At 40.8% G+C, this 20,954-nt stretch overlaps 1 protein-coding gene across 1 annotated transcript; it reads right to left on the bottom strand.

Moving 5' to 3' along the window:
- Positions 1-244: 244 nt before the first annotated feature.
- LOC127773980 (protein NRT1/ PTR FAMILY 2.3-like) lies at positions 245-7,425 on the bottom strand. Its single transcript, XM_052300232.1, has 3 exons — positions 6,977-7,425; positions 6,318-6,895; positions 245-1,244 (listed from the first exon to the last, which is right to left on the bottom strand). Exons 1-3 carry the CDS (start codon positions 7,319-7,321, stop codon positions 419-421), a joined length of 1,749 nt encoding a protein of 582 aa, XP_052156192.1. The 5' UTR covers positions 7,322-7,425; the 3' UTR covers positions 245-418.
- Between the last annotated feature and the right edge of the window lie 13,529 nt (positions 7,426-20,954).

Below are 20,954 nucleotides of genomic sequence, written 5' to 3'. Positions count from 1 at the left end.
TGACTTTATGCATCATAGAAGATATCATACTTAAGCGTTTTCTTTGTTTACTATATGGAAGTTTCAGTGTGCAATTTTACCCATGTTTCAGAAGAATCGCTGACCAGCAGAAGGTTCACACAATTCTGAACCGAGTCAGGCCATAGCCACAACAACTCTGCCCTTCCCAACATCTTCAGCAAAATTCGGAGATGGTTGTAAAACCGTTGGAGCAGCATGATTCAGCCAGGCATGCAGATGAAGATCATAGGCAAATTAGCTTGCACAATTCTCCTCAACGAAGAAGATGGAAATACACTACCGATAATACATTGATCACACAACCTCTGTGATAGTATGATCTTGATCATGTCAGCAGTTTATTTTGTAATGTACAGAGCTCTGAAGATGTTCATGGTCATGGCAGCCATGGCTGTGTCTACTTGCCGAAGTTCTGGTACTTGTAGAGCTTGGCGCACGCGAGGTAGTACCCAAAGTTGATGGCGACGAGCACGGCGAGCAGCCAGTAGAGGTTCTCCAGCCTGGAGGCGTTCATGTTGTCCGGCAGCCACGCGGTGGCGCGGCGCACGGCGTCGACGAGCGCCGTGCTGAGGTAGAACCCGAGCGCGACGATCATGGCGACCATGCCCGACGCCGTGTTCTTGAGCGACGGCGGGAACTCCTGGTAGTAGAGCGTCACCTGCGCCGGGAAGTGGAACGCCTCGCCGGCGCCGGACAGCGCGAACGGCAGCACCAGCCACGCCGCCGGCAGCGGCGACACCCACGCCGGGTTGTCCCGCGCCGCCTCGCCGTGGGCGCGCACGGTGGCGAGGCGGCGGCGCTCGACGGCGGCCGACGCGGCCATGCTCAGCACGGTCAGCACGTGGCCCACGCCGATCCGCTGCAGCGGCGTCGGGGCGCGGCGGCCGCCGGTGAGCGCGCGCCACAGCGGGAGGAGCGCGCGGTCGATGAGGCCGAGGGAGACGACGACGGCGACGAAGGAGGAGACGACCATGGAGGCCGCCGGGACGTGGAAGCGGCCGATGGCGCGGTCCATGGCGAGCGCCTGGAGGACGGTGAAGTTGAGCTGCACGCCGATGGAGATGCTGAGGAAGATGGAGGAGCTCCACAGCGGCAGGATGCGGAGCACCGCCTTGAGGTCCTCCACCTGCCGCACCGTGCACACCCGCCACGGCCGGAGCGGCGCCGCCGCGTCCGCCGCGTCCACGTCGCCGTCGGTGATCACCGCGGCGCGGTTCAGGAAGCTGTGTGATGCATGCAGGTCGCGTCAATTGTTCAAAGTGGACGTCATTGTCAAGTCAGTGTTTCTACAGTACTAAATAAGTATCAAATCGGAGTGTGACCTACTCCCTCGGTAAAAGTAAAAAAAAAACTCAACTTATAGAGTTTAAATTTTAAATTTTGTAAAAAAAAACAAACTTCTACTATCCTACATACTCTTAGCACGCAAAATAAGAAGTTTATTTCTTTAATACCCTTTACATACCTATCACTCTTACTACTTTTTTCAATGATCAAAGCTATTTTAGTCATTCTCTATCTTCACTAATTCCACTAATTCTTTATTTTTAGGACGGAGGGAGCAAGTGGATTAGCTCCGAATAAAGTAATCTACTCTATCGTGTAGCAGAGTATGCATTATCATTTCCACTAATACTTTATTTTTAGGACGGAGGGAGCAAGTGGATTAGCTCCCAATAAAGTAATCTATCCTATCGTGTAGCAGATTCTAAATTTTAGGATTATCTTTTAAGAATAATTAACTTTAGGGGTAGTGGTTTTAATTGCCAATATCAATTTTCCTGATTGCTAGTATAACTAAACACGCAAAACACTATATCGAATTATTCCTAAAAATCTAATTTGAAAGTTTCAAAATCATCTTCAGTTCTGTAGAGCAAACAAACATATTAATTTTGATATGGTTGGTATGTCGTTCTCAAATTTGTCACATCGTACGAAATGGTTGCATCTTCGGTGTACATGTCATTTAATTTTCGAATGGAAGTCGTAGAAAAGGAGACATGCAGCCCGTATATACGAAACGTTGTAACCTAATTTTTCGGTTTTTTAGTTAGACTATTTGTTAGTACTAATTTCTCCTTGAGTTGCACTTGACAGTGCAGTTGCAAGAGATACGCCGTTTTAACTCTTAGGTCCCACGCTCAATTCTCAACACACGTTCATAATTTCTTTTTAAAAAATATTTGTGTAGCTAGATAGGCTATAATCTATACTTTGCACATTGTACATTCTCCCTCTCTTAATAAAATTCGATCAGCTTTAGTCAGCCCGGCGAAAAAAAAAGGCAGAAAAGCCAACTTTGTGAGGCGAGACTAATCAGTTCGATCTATCACCTAAAATTTCCAAGGCACTGACGTCTTGGTTGGAAAACAAAATCTAAAATTTTCGTGTCGTGATCCCCATATCGTTGGCTATGTAACAAGGCTCTTAGTAAAAAAATAGCTTATTCCACTAATTTGTCCATGTCATTTTTTGCTTTAAGGCTGTTGGAAATTCATAGTATTTGATTCGAAAGGACAACTAAAACACATAATCTACCCACTTTTCAGAGTGTAATAAAATAAATAAATATCCAATTACAACGTGAATCAATACCATTATTTGAGTCCTTAAATTTGACATTGACATCGATCGGTGCTCTCTGCTCAGTGATAGTATTATATTTTAACCATTGTACACTTCCGTTAATTAATTTCGCCGGACCCCTCCCTTAAATAATTAATTAAATGAGCTGTACTGATTCAGACACCCCCAGTCACCACTATATATTCAAAACACGTCTTGGAGACGAGGACAGCAATTGATTATACACAGTAAGCTAGAATTAGTCCCGCACGTAAGGACCAAAATTGATATTTTTTGTGATAGCTAACAATACCTGTTAATTAATTACCTACTCTCTCACTCTAAAATAGTTGTCTTTATAAGATTTAAGTTTTATCCCAAAAATAATTGTTATAGTAGAGTACAACTTATCACATTAATCATCTGACAATCAAATATTCTCCCTATTCTATCATCAACCATCGTTCAACTCTCAATCATACATTATTTAAAAAGAGCACTATAGTCTTATTGTTTTAATCCTTAATCTACGCTAAATAAACATATAACAATAAGTATAATGGGACGGAGGGAGAGTACGTGATATGAGTGCGTGCGACACACAGAGCTCTCAGTGACAATTTTGGCTACGAAATGTAAAAGTTGGGTAACTAGCGACAAGTATAAGTACGTTTTGTCCCAAGTATTAAAGAGTTAGATCGGACTTTCTCCCTCCGTCCAAAAAAAAAAAGACAAACCCTAGGTTTCCGTGCCAACGTTTGACAGTTCATCATATATGAAATTTTTTTATAATTAGTATTTTCATTGTTGTTAGATGATAAAACATGATTAATACTTTATGCGTGACTTATCTTTTTAATTTTTTTTCATAATTTTTTCAAATAAGACGGACGGTCAAATGTTAGTTACAGAAACCAGGGTTTATCTTTTTTTTTAGAACGGAGGGAGTAGGACAAAACTAGAAAGAGAGAGATGGAAGGAGTAGCATTCACGGTTCTGAATTTTCGAACATTTAAAATGTATCAAGCAAAGATTTTCGAAAGCAATGGTGGCAGGTAGTACGTGCACATGCATATATATATATATATATATATATATATATATATATATATATATATATATATATATATATATATATATTATAAAAGAGAGAATTTTGGTGTTTCGGAATAAAGCACGGGTGGTCAGACTCACGATAGCTGGAATTTCGGCGTTTTGGAATAAATCCGATTTGCTGTGATGAACTTGCTGCATTATTAACTATATTCCGCCTTTTCTTGTTCTACCTTCCATCTTGTTCATATATCCCTGCCCTTTTTTAGCAACCGGCCATAAAATATTTTTTCTATATAATGCACTAATCGTGAATCTCAAGATATATCATCGCAGTCTTTAGAGATATCCTATCTTATTATAAAGTTACAACAATTAAATACTAAAACTCAACGTGCAAAAATATCACATCATTATCTACTAACAATTATTATATCTTAAACATCATGGAAGTATGTTGTATTCTCTATAATTCTATAATTTTTTAGGTTTTAGAGCTTTAAAATATAAACATGTTAAATCATTATCCCACATAATTCACATAATATTTCAATATCTCTCTCCATCATTTTTATAATATCATATATACCTTTTTAGTTTATCCTCTCTTAGTTAATGTTATTTCTCTATCCTCTCATCAAGCCATATCATATCAATTGTTTTTAGCTTTTATATGATTAATCTATGGTTCAAATTATCTTTCTTATTTTCCTTTCTCATTAAGTCATTATCATCTCAATTGTTTTTAGCCCTTAGATAATTAATCTATGGTCTAAATTATCTTCCTTTTTTCTTCTCTCATAAAGCCACATCATGTTACATTTTCACTTGAATCATCATTCTATATACTATTTAAATTATCATAAATCATATCAACTTATGTGAGCTTATACTCCTATTGTTCAGAAGTATAGGGGATTTTGCTCCCTATGTATGTCCAAAAATAGTGGTTTTTTCTAAAAATACTTTACGCCGGTCGCAAGGTGCGGCGGGAGCCAGATCGGACGCTCCCCCGCGCGCCCTCCCCCCACGTGCGTACTGTTGGACCCACCCACTTCTCTCTCCTTTTTCCACAAAAGATATTTCACCTAGTGTATTTACAATGTCTTACTATTTATAGATCTAATGTTGCAGTGAATTAAAATACTTTTTGCAACAAAAAACCCACATATTTTGGAAACTCTCTTTTAAGGGAATTTGGTTTATTTTTTTCCACCAAAAATGTTTCACCTAGTATACTCATAATGTTTCACTATGTATAGATCTCATGTTACAGTGAACGAAATATTCCATTGAAAAAAAACCCACATATTTTAGAAACTCCCTATTAAGAAAATATGGTTTATTTTTTATTTCACCAAAAAATATTTCATCCGGTGTTTTTAGAAACCCCCACATATTTTTCTCCTCTCAAAGCAAGCAAGGATTGCAGTGACCCATCAATCGGTTTTTGTCGGAAATAAAAAAAATACAGAGAACGTCCAGTAGTAGTACTACTACACACCATCCATGTAAAAACTAAAAAAAAAATACAAAGAACGTTCTAGTACTACTTGTTTATGGTGCCAACGATGTTTTCTCAAACTACACGGATGTACCGCTTACTCTTTTTTAATTTGTGCTATTTTAAACATAGTACCTTATATTCCTAGACGGGGAGAGCATTGTCTAACAATGCAACTCATTATTTCTACTTATTATCATTATACTAAACTCCCATATTAATGTGTGGGGTTTTATCTAGTTTATAGGGATATGGTATATGTTTACGTGTTTTTTATGGTGTGAATATGTGCATGTTTATACGAAGACGTACCATGTTTTTTTTTTAAAAAGAAACTAGTACAGTATTTAGCCGGTTCTCTGTATAATATTATCATAGCGTGCTGCTGTTTACCCTTTTGTACGTGTTAGAGAAGTTATGTATATGCCTTTGTTTAATTTAAAGCAAAGCTTATGTAACTTGTTTATTCTATTGTGTGCAAACTCTGCGATTTTGCTTTATTTCCTCCTTAATATAATGCGGTGAGCTCTCCTACGACCTCACGCCGGGGGGGGGGGGGGGGGGGGGGCGTGAATTTTCAATATGAAAGATTTGAATTATCTCGTGAAAATCCTATAATATTAATTTCAAAGAAGAGCTTAGAAGTGAAAATTTTATTTTGACTTCAGAAATGATTATATATATAAATATAATGAGAACGGACATATATATGTCACGATTACTGGTCCATGCAGATCAATTAATCTTCCTTGGCACATGGTGTGTGTTTTTGGTGTCCAAATATGTATGCATAATAGCTATTAATTAGTAGTTGTTAAGCTACTATCCTACTTAATTATAATTACTTAAAGATGTCTTGCCTAACTAAGAGAAAGTTAGTACTTCCTCGATCTCATATTATAAGTTATTTTATTTTTTAATGAAAATTCTTAAGATTTGATAAAGTTTATAAAAAAATCAGCAACATATCTGCAACATCAAATTAATAAATTAATTAGTTCCATTAAATTTAGCATTAAAGATATTTTAATGCTAATATGTATGTTTTGTATTAAAATAGTAGTATATTTTTTTATAAACTTAATTAAACTCAAAAAGTTTATAATTTAATTAAGAAAAATGCCACTAATAATATGAAACGATAAAATGGTTTACTAAGTTAATTTCTTACCTAAAGCTGTCGCTTGGGGCGAAATTATCGTCGTCGCTCGGCTTGCCACCGTCGTCGTCACCGTCGCCGCTACGTGGGCCGTAGTAAAACTTCAAGTCGCCCGACGCCGCCGCCGCCGCGACGTCGATCTTCCTCTTCCTCGCGGCGGCGACGACGACCCTGGCGATCCCCGTGAAGGGGCTCCCCCGCGCGGCGGGGCGGCGGTAGTAGCGCGCGCCGAGGAGCAGCGCGGCGAGGCCGGCGGCGGCGATGGTGGCGGCGAGGCCGAAGCCGAGCTCCCACGACACGGCGTCCTGGACGTAGACGAGCACGGTGGAGCCGAGCACGGCGGAGCCGTAGAAGAAGATGAAGTACCAGTTGAAGAAGACGTCGCGGTCGGCGGCGGCGTCGAACTGGTCGGCGCCCATGGTCGCCTGGTTGAACCGCGCCCCCGCCGAGCTCACGCACAGCAGGAACACCCCCGCGTACAGCACCGCCATCTGCCCCGCCGTCGCCGCCTCGCAAGCCGTCGCCCCGGGCACGCATGCCGCCGGCCTCAGCCCCCGCACGCTCGCCGTCAGCGTGAACACCACCAACGCCTGCGCCGCGCGCCGGCCCGCGCATGGTCATCATTAGCTCGCACGGCACGACAACACGTCGAACACATGATGTGCACTTACCAGGACGGAGAAGACCATGGCGACGGCGACGACGGGGAAGCAGCCGAAGAAGGCGTCGGCGACGATGGCGCCGGCGACGGGGGCGACGCTGATGCAGCCGGAGACGATGGTGGAGATCTGCGCGGCGTCCACGCTGGGCACGTGGTACTCCTTCACCAGATACACCACCAGGTTGCCCATGGCGCCCGCCGACGACAGCCCGAACGCTAGCAGCGACACCGCCATGAAAGGGAACGTGATCCACCCGCCCTTCTTCCTCCTCCCCCCCTCCTCCTCCGGCCGCCGCAGCGACTCGCCGTCGACGGCGACGGCGGCGCCGCCGGCCCGAGACCTCTCCTCCTCCATGATCGATCGATCGATCTTGTTACAATGGCAACGATATATATGACTGATATATATAAGCTGCAATGAAAAATCAATAATATTATGGTGCAAATGAATTGATTAGTGAGATGGATTAATATAATAGTAGTGCATTGGCACGAGCGCACGTGGTCACTGAGAGTGGCAGCAGGGGGGAGCACTGTGCAAGGGGTAGTTAGGACAAAGATCCACACAGTGACAGTGTAGGTTGGCTATAATGATGAGCTGATCACGAATTAATTGGTTATTAACAGAGGAACGAGTTGGCCACCTATATACTATATCCCATGATCTTGGCGTTCAGCTGTCACTCACTGCTATAGCTACTATTCCTTCATGACCCATTATTATTTTTCTTCCTTTGTGAGGTTCATTTTCCTAGCTAGTATTATTTTAGTGCTATTAGTTCTTACTCACAATGTCACACAGTGACATTACTAGCTAGTCCTCTCATTTATCAGAAAGGTTATTGGAGAAAGTTAGATATAAATAATATATGAGTTGATAGTTTATACAGGGCTGCTCCAATCATTGGCACTTTAATTGGAACTGTTCCACCTGCCACCAGGTGTATACGTATAGTACCACCGTATGTAGGTTCTTAGTAGCAAGAAAAGCTTTATAGTATCCCGGGGTATAAACGAGATCCTAAAGTCAAATTTAGAATAAATAAAATAATTAGTATAATTTGGGATCAAAATTTTAATATGAACGCAGTAGCATAGCACAACAAACCTCATTAGTACCATTTGGGAAGGGCTATCGCCAACCGGCACTGCTATACCGGCACTGATAAGGAAAGTCACAATGTTTAAATTTTAGAACCAACACCAATCACTACTATGAAAGCCATTTTCACATGTGGCCAGACGCTTCTCCTGTCACTAATAAAGATCATAGAAATTTTTATGGGCGGGTAGTCAGCCGCCTGCATATGCCTATTTTCGTAGATGGTTAGGTTAAGACGTATGCATGCGAAAATTAATCTTTGTAGGTGTCCCTAACTATATAGGGTCATCTGTGAAAATTCATTCCACCTTTGGCATATATAAATTATAGCCACATGTGTAATATTCACATCAATTTTATTTTTTCCTACCAAAATGTCTAGTAGTCCAATTTCATTTTAATAATATTGTAATTTGTGGCCGGGATAGATAGTATTTATATACGTTCACGAAATAATACACACATATATTGTATGCGTGAAATAGTACAAAGTGTACTGTAATATACTTTCTTCAGCTATTTTTGATAGTCATATTTCATCTTGGCATACAGACAAAGGATAAATAATTCTACTTATCATCCATTTATCATCCATTTAAACATGCTACTCCCTCCATTTCAAATTGATCTACATATTTTATAGGTACACCAAGACCAAGAAAAGCTAATAACTCTCTCATACTATATTTACTCTAGCAACAAACTCAATGCATGCACCATCCCCACTATTTTCTAGCCAATAGCAAATCAAGATATTGCATGTTGGTTATAAATACTTGTGTTCATGGATGCATGCATCAATGTCCATTCACTCTAATGCACAAAGAATGAATAGACTTAATGAAAGAGCACAAATATGTAGATTATTTAGGAATTACCTAAAAAAACTATATGTAGATCAATTTGGAATGGAGGGAATACTAGTTATTTCTCATAAACAAGCGATTCATTAATATTTACATTTCTCGATGCCTATGTAGCCAATCTCGTGTGCAAGAATGGAGAGTCACGCATTAAATCTAAAAAAGTCATTAAGAGGATAAATTGTTGGATTGAAATATGCCTATCAAAAATAAATTTTTCAGATTTGGAAATATGACTATCAAAAGTAGATGGTGGTAGCTAGATTTTGGGCAATATGGATTAATTTATAAAAGTTAGTCGATATATCGTAATGATGACTAACCTTCCTGATGACTTCGATCACCCAAGATATATTAGACAACGATAGAAGAATATATGATATTTGTTAACAAGGTTTAGCCGAAGCCTAATCCCCGTGGCTCTGATTATAGGTGCTCCTCCCTAATCAACATAGAACATAGTCACTATGAGTCCATGGTCTCGCCGCCATCATCTACTTGCGTGTGTATGCTACATTGTAGTTGTCTTGGTTACATTGTACCCCCTCTCTATTTAAGTGAGAGCATATAATACAATCCAACTCTAACTCACTTGATTTAAGGACGAAGAGGGAGGGGGAGGGGTAGCGAATGGAGGGGGGTGGGTGGGGGGAGGGGCGGTGGAGATAGAGATCTGCTAGCAGATAAGGCTTCTTGCTAAAATTTCTCTCCCACCCCATGGCTCCCACCTCACCGGCTAGGGTTGGTTAGATTGTTATCGGTTCTTTAAAAAACCTGCATATAATAAATTATAGGTATCGGTTTTTAATTAACTGATATAGGTGCTGATTCTTTTTAAAAATCAGTACCTATAGTATTGGTGCCTCTTTTCTGAACCGGCATCTATAGTGCTCAAAGGTACTGGTTCTAGATTTTTTCATTGTATGGAGGTGGAAAAAGATTCAGAGGTACCGGTTTTAAATTAATGAATCCATAACTATGAGTCGATACCTATGAAGTATTTTGTAATAGTGGTATATCTGGATGGCATCATTCATAATTAGTAACCGGTTGAGCATATGAACCGGAATTGATGATATACTCATTTGGCTTTACTTTCTATGCACTAACACGAGATCGGTCATCTCAATCGGGCGGCAAGCCTCATCTCTGTCGGCAAGGGCTCCCGTCACTAAGCAAAGATAACTGATGTGAAAAAATATCTCAATCGGGCATTGGGCTGTTACGGATGACAGTTATCTCAATCGGGCCAATAATAATGTGTGTCACAGATAGGTTTAACCTAGCAGATGAGTCAAACTAGAATAGGTACGCGCCCATCACGGATGACTAATCTCAATCGGGCTTATTGTTAAACCCGTCACGGATGACATTTATCTCAATTGAGCCTTAAAGCCAAGCTCGTCACGGAAGACATTGATCTCAATCGAGAGATTCATTAATTTCCTATTATTTTAGTGCCATTAGTTCTTCCGCACAATGTCATAGTGACATTACTTAGTGTCATTTCTGAAAAAGCTTATTGAAGAAATTCACAAATGTGTACCGCTGTACATAAGATCCTAGAGCCAGACGTAGAATAAATAAAATTAACCATGAATATAATTTGAAATCGAATTTCAGAATGAAAGTTGCACTAGCACAGTACAACTCATTATTACCAGTTGAGAAGGGCTACCGGTGTCTGTTCCTAGATACAGTGCCCCGGCAGTGATCCTAGCTGGAAGCATTTAGGAAGAAGCTAAGGGCCATGGATATAGCATCATCGTTGCCGGTTTAGCTAGCATATGAAACAGCATTGATGATACACCCGATCGTCAGGCCGGTTGGGTTGTGCTGTTCTCTGGGAGATTCATTTCCAATTATTCTAGTGCCATTATTTCTTCCACAAAGTCACACAGTGACATTACTATTCCTCATTTCTCAAAAACATTATTGGACAAGCTAGATTTATACTCCCTCCGTTTCGAAATGTTTGACGCTGTTGACTTTTTAGCACATGTTTGACCGTTCGTGTTATTCAAAAAATTTAAGTAATTATTAATTCTTTTCCTATCATTTGATTCATTGTTAAATATATTTTGATGTAGGCATATAATTTTACATATTTCACAAAAGTTTTTGAATAAGACGAAATGTTAAACATGTGCTAAAAAGTCAACGGTGTTAAATATTTCGAAACGGAGGGAGTATATGAGTTGATAGTTTATATGGGATAGCTCCAATCATTGTCACCTTGGAACTGTTCCACCAAACCACTAAGTATAGGTGTACCACACGATCCTAGTAGCAAGAAAGAAAATTTGTCGTAGTCCGGGAATTCATGAAATCATAAAGTCAAACGTAACGTAGAGTGGATAAAATTATGAATATAATTTGGAATCCAACTTTTGATGGAAGTTATACCAAGTCTGCTCAATTCAATCGCAATTTGTAACAAAAAAAAAACATGGTAAATTGAAAATTGATCAGACACATGAAAACGAAAATAGATATACCCGTTTTTCCAAGCACACACTAAGTAAAGGCTAGGTCACCGGATGATCTGTGTTGTATACAAGATATGAAGAGTTTGGTGTACCTCTTGTTTTGAAATTTTTAAAGAAACACAATATAGAGTTTTCCCACAATATAAAAGTATGTGATCATAAAAGTGTATAATCACCTTTATAACACGCACCACACATGTATATACTACCCTTATAAGTACCTCCGAGAAACTAAACGGATATATCTTAATATTGATAAAATCACTATAAACGTCCCATTTTTAATTGGTATTACTTATCATTAAAAAAAATTAGCCATAAATTTGAGCGCCTATGATGCATATTGCTAGCTAGGTTCAGTGAAATGGGAGATTGACACTAGTTGATTCCGACTTGATTTGATTTAGAGAAAGAAACAAACCTGCCAAAATAATCATCCTAACTAATTACGCAGCTAGTGTTGGGGAACCATTCATCACTGAACTATTGTATAATACCACAAGTACAACTAACCGCAATAACACTAGTACAGCTAAAGAAATGAGTATATTGGAGAAAGTACCATTGATTTGGTGGTGGCGAATATTATACATCATATTGCACACATTTAGGTGTTCAAACCCTAATACCCACAAATATTATACACATACAGGTGAACTTTTAACAAGAATTTAGTAAGATCAGGGATGTGTCTCTTGGTTTCTATATTTTAAAGCACGTGTTAGGTGATGTGTTCATGATAGTATGAATACGGTGTTACAAGTTTAGTATAGTGGTGTATATGTGCATGCGTCTAGCGTGTAACGGTAAAAATAAGCAAACTAATAAGAGAGAATCTACTCAGTACCGCTGAGTTTGGCACAGTTCAACAATATGCCACTGACTTCGTCGACATCTATAATATGCATCACCTTTCCCTTAACCTCTACGATTTACTATTACTGTCACAAACTATTAGATTGCATCGAGTAAAAGACAAGTATGCCCTTAGGAATGTGAAGACCAGAAGCACTGAGACCATGCCATGTAGGGTGCTGAAAGTGATAATAGTTGTACAGAGAATCTACAATATGACTAAACATGTGAAAAATATCTTTATTTATAATACATTATTAAAAATAATTATGAGCACATATTTGATAAAAAGGTGAAAAAATCCCCATGTATGGAAGATGCATTGCAAAATTTGACAAAAAGGTGAAAAAATCCCCATGTAAGTTTAGCATATATCCCAGGATGAATCGGCGATGAAGGTTGAGGATCGGCTAGGGGTGACGATGACAATGACATCAGCTCTCCAATAGGGGCGTTGTGTCCCCTTTGTTGTGATGGCGGCGCTGATGACAAGCAGCGTTATCTCCCGTCGGTTGCGACGGCGGCTCTTCAGCAGGGGTGTCGTCTCCCATCGGTTGCACCGGCGCTAGTGATGGTGGTTGGGCTGCCGCTTGGGACGCCGCTTGGGCCGATGCTAGGTAGGAAGGCGGCTCTCCCGTTGGAACCAGGGTAGCCATTGGCTACAGCGGCGCTGGGGAAGGTCGGTGAGGCAGCCGAGGGGGGAAGTGGACGGGAGGCTTTTCCGGTGAGGGCACATAGGCAGTGGCGGGTGGAGGTGCGCGTGGCAGCACTGGGAAGGGAGGCGATGCGGCATGGTAGCGCTGGGAAGGGCGGCGTACGAAGAGGAATAAAGGTACTGGGTTGGGGCATTGAACGATTGGTGCTTGGGTTAGATGACTCAATGGGTATTTCGGTCATTACGAAACAAAATAACAGTACAACGTGTAGTTGACAGACCGTGGACGGTGATGGTAAATCGTAGAAGTTAAAGGAAAGGCGATGGTACATTATGGATGCCGACGAAGTCAGTGGCATATTATTGAACTGTGCCGAACTCAGTGGTACTGATCAGTAGATTCTCTCAACTAATAACTACCACCATTATTTATGTGCATATATCTATATATCCCATTATTGCAGGCCCATAATACACGTTGTGATCTGCAAAAAGGACAAAGAGCATATATATAGAGGAGCACCGAGTTACTCCATGCTCTGCATATGCATGAAGATCAGATGCAGCTGGATTTTGCTGTCTTCCTTTTGCACGCATGCTCTGGGGGCGCCATGTTTGTCGATCGGCGTACATGCGCATGCGCATGGGTTGCGATCGATCCGCTAGCTCACCAGCAGAGTTTTTTTTTTCTTTTCTATACAAATGCATGCTCACCAACAGAGTTGACAAAACACTAGTACAATAATTGTGATATTTGCACTCGATCATCAGAAGTTGACACACTAAAATAACTTGAAAATTAAGGTGCGTGTGTACGCGTGCACGTGTGTGATAGTATACGCATCATATATATCCTCCTCCCTGCTGTGTCTGATGGAGCTAATTAACCTGCACGTACGTGATCGATCGGATCAATGAAGAAAACATCGTTTCTTTTTCTTGAGTAGTGGAAGGTACAGACAGGTCGTGAGTGGATATGTGAAGTAGCCACTTCGTACGTCGGGGACTGAGACGTGCAACCCGCTCAGCCTCGATCAGTTCCGAAATAAAGACGTGTATTACCTACTAACCTTTATGTTATTGTATATGCTGTACATAAATTTTAAATATTAGAAAATGTTTGTACATTAAAATAAGAGTAATTCTACGGTCCTTAAGGATGTACCATGAGGTACCAAAAATTTAGTGTAAAATTTGGTACTTCATGGTACCTCATAGTACCTAGGTACTAAGAGATACCAAATTTATAATAGAAAAAGTGGTACCTCATGGTACCTCCTTAAGAACCGTAAAATTGCTCTTAAAATAAATAGACCAAGTAGAAATAAAGATATTCTGTTGGAAGGTAAACATGTGCGTATATTTTAACTACCTTATTATAACTTTCTAAGGTCCGCACAACTTAATTAATGTCAGTTTCCGCTATATATATATTTATTTATATTCACTTTAATTTATTTTTAAAAAGTAATTTCATAAAACCCTATTTTTATGGTTCAAGTTGTAGAAAATCACGGATTTTGATAAGCGGGGCATATAACCCTAGGTATTATATGATTCTAAAGTTTCATAAGGCCACACTATTAACCATTTTGATATACTCCAATATTAAAATTTAAAAAGTGGATGCAACATTTATATGATTAATAAAATTCTCATAAATTTGATATGTGATTGTATAATCTAAAATTCTGATAGATCAAAGTCAAAATGATCAACAGTCCAGTCTTGTGAAACTTTAAGGCCATAATAGCTGGGGCTATATATGTGCTACATGTTAATAATCATATGGTTTTGTGCAACTTGGATCTATATAGGTGTTTTATGAAATTGACTCTGAATGTAAGTTGTTTTGCTTTAATTTCTTTAACCCTTTCCCAAATATAAGCTGTTTGTGGAGCTTGTATGCGCTTTTTCACTCTTTTATCCATGTTTGCCCATATCAAATAACGCCATTCCTCTCACAAATAAATAGTTCCTCTCACAAATAAATAGAAGATCAGTTACATTGTTAATTAATTCTTGTGCACACAGACTAAAATATATACTCCTAACTTAATTAGTATATTTGAAATAAGAGGGAGAGTACAGAGTAGTATACTAAAGCTTCTCCAATTGATAAAATAATATAAATAATAAAGGTGTACATCACTGAGTTGGTATATTGGTGCTGCAGGTAGTGGAAGATATTTTGTTTTTCTCTTTTGGATTTTATGGCGCCAATATATATATATATATATATGATCTGGTATGTCTCGTCTTGATCTGCTGGTTTTAGATACGATTTGTATTGGGCACAAGGGAGAAAGAAGCTGATTCGTGAAGGACCAAAGGTGAGCGATTGATATTAATAAACGCAAGCGCTCATAGCCTATGAGCATCTCTAAGCATGTGTTTCGTTGGGAACAAGGTGGGATGGGTCGTACTTGTCCATATTTAGGATGGGATCTGCCTGTTTGATGGGATGATCCCATCTATTTGTTTGGCATAAGGGATGAGATGATTTTACTTTTAAAGGAATGGCCCACATGTCAGCGAGAGAAAAAAGTGAGTTGGATTAGTTCGCCAGTTTTTGAGGGGCCATGCCAATCAGGATCTTCGGAGAATATTCCCTGTCAGGAACCATCCTATCCCACCTGTTTCCAAACCAAACACACTCAAAAAATAGGTTCAACCCAACCCGACCCATCCCAACCCTTTAACCAAACGTTCACTAAAAGATTGTTGTTGACACACTCAAAAATGAGTTCAACGGTTCAACCCAACCCGACCCATCCCAGCCGTTTAACCAAACGTTAACTAAAAGACTGCTGTCGAAACACACTCAAAAATAGGTTTAACCCAACCCAACCCTTTAACCAAATGCTCACTAAAAGACTGTTGTCGACAGGTATATTGTTTACCACTAAAAAATATTAGCTATAAATGTGATTACACGTGTCAAGTCTAAGATTTGAATTTAGGTGGATTGGTTCCACCATAAAGAACCTAACCAATTGAGCTACACTCACTTAACGAACTCTAAGGTTTAAATTAATTTTAAATTAAGTATATACCCAATTTAAACGAATATAATTTTTTAAAAAAAAATTGTTGGTATAAACATTGACTTGTTTAGTTCAAATAAATTTAAACGGAATGGATTTTTTTTTAGATTTTGATTTTAGATATTTACCATCCAAAAATATAATTTGTTAGAAATGTAGTAATGTATGGTATTGTAAAATAAAGTTGAATTTAAGTTGTTTAGTTGCTGGTATGGATCAAATTTGTACACTGGGCATATAATCGTAAGTTAAAAATTATCAAAAATTTAAGTCAATTTGTATATTTCAAATCTTGATGTCTGGACATCATGATGCCTATGTATATAGAGAAATTAATTAAGGAAATAATAAGGTAGGTGACTGTGACTATGTTACCCAAACTACCACCACTGGTGGAGAAACCCTTTGTAGTCCCGGTTCGTAACCCCCCTTTAGTCCCGGTTTCCAAACCGGGACTACCAATCCGGGACTAAAGATCGCTATCTTTAGTCCCGGGTGAAATAATCGGGACTAAAGATGATGGCTCAGCCACGTGGGCTGAGCCATCTTTAGGCCCGGTTGTAAATTTATAGTAAAAGAAAAATCCGTCGACTTTATAAATTGTGAGGGTTCAAGTCAAGTCCCTCTATCCCCAATAAAAAGCCCATTTTACTTCCTAACTATTGTACCAACCTCTATTTTTCATTAATGGTTCAAACAAGATTCACTATCTTTCTTTTTCTACTCTTTCACAAACGGATCCGAACTGACTTCTTTGGATTTTATCCCATTCATACAAATGAACATATTATAGTATAGGCAAGTAATCCCTATTGTTACCAACCGGGACTAAAGATCGAACTGACCTTTTTTTTTGCATGGCCCTGTTGCTGCATGGTTTATATAATTTATAAACCATGCATATATATGTTCCAATACATATATATGCATATATAATATATGCATATATATATATATTATATTATATTTATATATGTTTCAATACATATGTACATGCATAATATATATGTATTTATACATATATATGTTATGCAAATGCATATGTATATTTATATATATGACCAAAATATATTTACATTATAGAAAATGTGTACATATGCATATAGAAACATATGTAGTCATGTATTAATTACAATCCATTATATGTCCTAGCTAGCTATGATTTCGACGTAGCAGTAGTCGCTAGCTCAGAAGCTAAGGACCTATGAATTGTGTTTCCGTCATAGTAGAATTCACCCATGGGATCAAGGATTTATTCGTTGATGAATCCCATGAGTTGTTCTTGAACCGCCGCGATAAATTCCTTGTGTGTGGTCAGGTTATCCCTCATGCGAATAAACTATATGAATATATGAAATTGATTAGTAATTAAACAAGAAATCGATACGTAATGAAATTTTGAATTTATTTGTACGTACATTGAGCTCTCTTGTGGTGATGATTTGGTCTGCAAGGCAGTGGCAATACTCGCACACGTAGTAGCCGCACAAGTTAGTTCCCTGCTTTTGCTTTGCGCACTACAAATAAATGACAAACGACGAGAGATCTAATTAATATACACTTGTATGTATTTGAATCGGAGAAATATAAATGTAGAGCATGTGTACTCACAGGAAATTTGAACTTCCGCCTAAGTCTTTCTCTCCAGTTGCCGCGGACCAAATGACAGAACCGATACCAAGCCCTACATGGAGTTTAAAGCTATGATTCGTAGTAGCAATTAACATAACAAGATTTTCTTAATTAACAGAGGAACTTATGACAGTACCTGTCTATAAGTTCGAAAACCTTGTCAACCGTAGACTCTTTTTTATCCATTGAGTCATATACGTTGACGGTGCAGGCCGACAAGTCGAAGAGTAAAAGCACCCAGTGGAATCTGCAATGTGCGTGGGATGCATTACATATAAAAGGGAGTATATTATTTTCTATAGTCTACTTATATACAAGGACCTAATTAATTAAAGGAGACGTAGTAAGAAATCTAACTGAACGATATACTTACAAAATCCAGCAACTCACAATAGAGACGTCGAGGGCGTCCAGCTGGTATAGTTCGTAGATTGCCTTGAAATTGATCCAGAGAATGTCATCTCCTTGCAAGAAGTCCGTGTCCCTTATCCTCGCTCCGATCATCTCTCTACCGTTGGCGCTCATCTCCATGTACAGCTGATGGAACTTGTACATTTGTGTGGATAGGGACTGTACCAGCTCAGGCTTGACAAGCGGTTTACCGAGTTCGTACATATATTTCACTTCCGCCTTTTCGATTGGTGCGACTCCTAGCAATTGATCCGTAGTTAGACCGGTGTCAGTAATAAATTCTTCTATCGTCATTTCTTCACCGGTCACCAACGGCTCGATCTCCTGGTTTGGTTGCTCTCCAAGCTGAGGGACTGGTTTGGACTTTCCAGAAGATGCTTTCTTCAGCGTTCGCTCATAGTCCGATAGCTTAATGGCCTCCTTGGCAGGTGCAGACATACCCTTGAAGAAGATCCTGACACTCGGGTCTATAGGAATCTTCTTTTCTGGACTTCGAGGCTTGAATTGTCTCTTGACTTCTGATGCCACGTAAGCGTCAAGCTCCTCTTGCAATCGTACCACGGGTCCTTGTTCTTGGCGGCGTCAACTTTCGCCTTCTTCGTTGCCCTTGTGTGGGCAGGCAGTGGATCTTGGGGGGCCCTTGACTTTGAAGGTGCCGAAGGAGGAGCTTGCGGAGGAGTCGGTGTAGGAGCTCGAGGAGGAGTCGGTGCAGGAGCCTGAGGAGGAGTCGGTGCAGGAGCCTGAGGTGGAGACGGTGCTGGAGCATGAGGAGGAGACGGTGCAGGATCCTGAGGAGGAGTTGGTGCAGGAGCCTGAGGAGGAGACGGTGCAGGATCCTGAGGAGGAGATGGCGGAGCCGGAGGAGATGGTGCACGAGACGCCGCTTGTCGCCCAGGGAGGATGATGTACCGCCTGCGCCATAGAATAATGGCATGGCTTATGTCTCGTAAATGCGTCTCACCGTCTCCTCCAGGGTAATCCAGCTCGAGGTCCTCGTACACGCCTTCGACCAACTCAACTTCGACCTTGGAGTATCCTGCTGGAATCGGCCTGCAGTGGTAAGTACCTGAAGGATCCGTTGGGATGGCCATGCCCGACGCCACCTTCATGTGGTGAGAGGTTATTTATTAGTAATCAACATATATAAGCAGCAACTAGCGGAATGGCCAAATCTAAAATACATAAACTACGAGCCTACCTTTATTGATAAGTTCTTGAAAGGAATATGCAGCTCACATGGTGTCCGCTGAGTGATGTCATCAACGGGGCAGGTGGATTCGTCCTGGGTTTGCATGGCGTCCATGCTCTGTGATCCTACCTACCCCGTTGAGGCGCAGCTACTACGGTTTCCTGACGGGCTCACCATTGCAGGAGGAATGGTCGGCTGGGGATCATGGGACCGATGTGCTGCCATGCGTTCATCAACCTTCCTTGCCACCTCCTCTTGCATGCTGCACTCGTAGGTCGATACCCTGAACTCTAGATCTGCAATCTTCGCCTCGGTATCTCTCTTGCTCCTTATCCGACTCCTGTACGTGTGGATGTCCTCCTTGAACCCAATCTTCCTAGGAATCACCCCTTTCCCTCGTGTTCGTCCTGGATGCTCTGGAGTCTGTAGGGCGAGTGACAGATCGTCCCTCTCTCTGTCCGGTCAGAACGTGCCCTGAGAAGAGGCTTCCACGGCGTCTGTTAGTCGATGCGCAACCTCTCGTATCTGATTGCCGAAGACCAGTGAGCCATCAGCTGGGTTGAGCGTTCCACTGTGAGCATAGTACCAGAACTTCGATCGTTCTGGCCAATTAGCGGTGGCCGGTCCGATACCCCTCTCAAGCAAGCTAGCCTCCATCTCCGCCCACTTCGGCATCATGACGCTATAGCCGCCTGACCCCAAGTGGTGATGGTACTTCTTCTTGGCGGCATTTTCTTTGTTTCTTTCCATCATCGCCTGCCCTTGTTCACCTGTCTTATATGCAACGAACTCGTCCCAGTGATCCCTTAGCTTTGGGAATGTGTCGAAGTTCGGTGTCTGCCCCTTTAGGATATATTTCTAGTACAGATCTTCCTTGAAGCTCTGAAACTGTTCTGCCATTTTCTTCAGAGTCCACCTTTTCACTTTGTCCTCTGTACCCGCAGGAAGGGTGAATGTCTCGAGCATTGTGGTCCATAGCATCTCTTTCTCCGAATCTGGGACAAAGCTCTCATGATCTCCGCGTGCCCTTGTTCTTCGCTAGTACACCGTACTGACAGGCACGTTATCCCGCACAACCCAACCACTGTGACGTACATAGTTCTTGGCGGCTTCGCCGGGGCACTAGGTCGTCCATCTTCTTCCACTTCCGTTATGATGTGCCGACCCTCAAGCTTCTTCGCGGCACCTCGTTGCCCGCATGCCCTCTTCTGTCCAACGGAGGGTTGACTTCCACTAGCCTCCTCCTCCTGGTTCCCCTCCACATCCCATTCCACGTGCCCCTCCTGGTTCCCCTCCGCATCCCTCTCCACGTTCCCTTCCTCGTTCAAATACTGGCTTGGATCCTCGTTCCCCTCTTCTTCGTTCCAGTACTAGCTGCTTTCCTCCGCGATTGTATCGTACAATATTTGTTCCTCTCGCGATCAGCCATCTGTTCATACAGGAAACATCTGCTAAGTCATGAGACATTTATGTTTTAACAATCTTATATTAAAACTCAAATAATCTTATATGCTAAGACTAAAATAGTCATGTATGCTAAGTGTAACTGTCGTATATTAGAACCCTACACAATCTTAGAAGCTAAGTCTAATTACAAATCTAATAATCTTAATTGCATTACAAATATAACAATCATATATATAATTACGTCACTTGCCTTCGCGAATTCCTTCGAGGGCTAGCTCTACCACTCCGGCTTGAGGGACGACTCTGACAATGTCTTTTCTGCAAGATACAAAAAGATG

Source organism: Oryza glaberrima, chromosome 5 (assembly GCF_000147395.1).
Source record: "Oryza glaberrima chromosome 5, OglaRS2, whole genome shotgun sequence".
NCBI classification, from domain to species: domain Eukaryota; kingdom Viridiplantae; phylum Streptophyta; class Magnoliopsida; order Poales; family Poaceae; genus Oryza; species Oryza glaberrima.
Note: the sequence above shows the minus strand (reverse complement) of the source record. Positions and strands in the feature narration are given on the sequence as shown.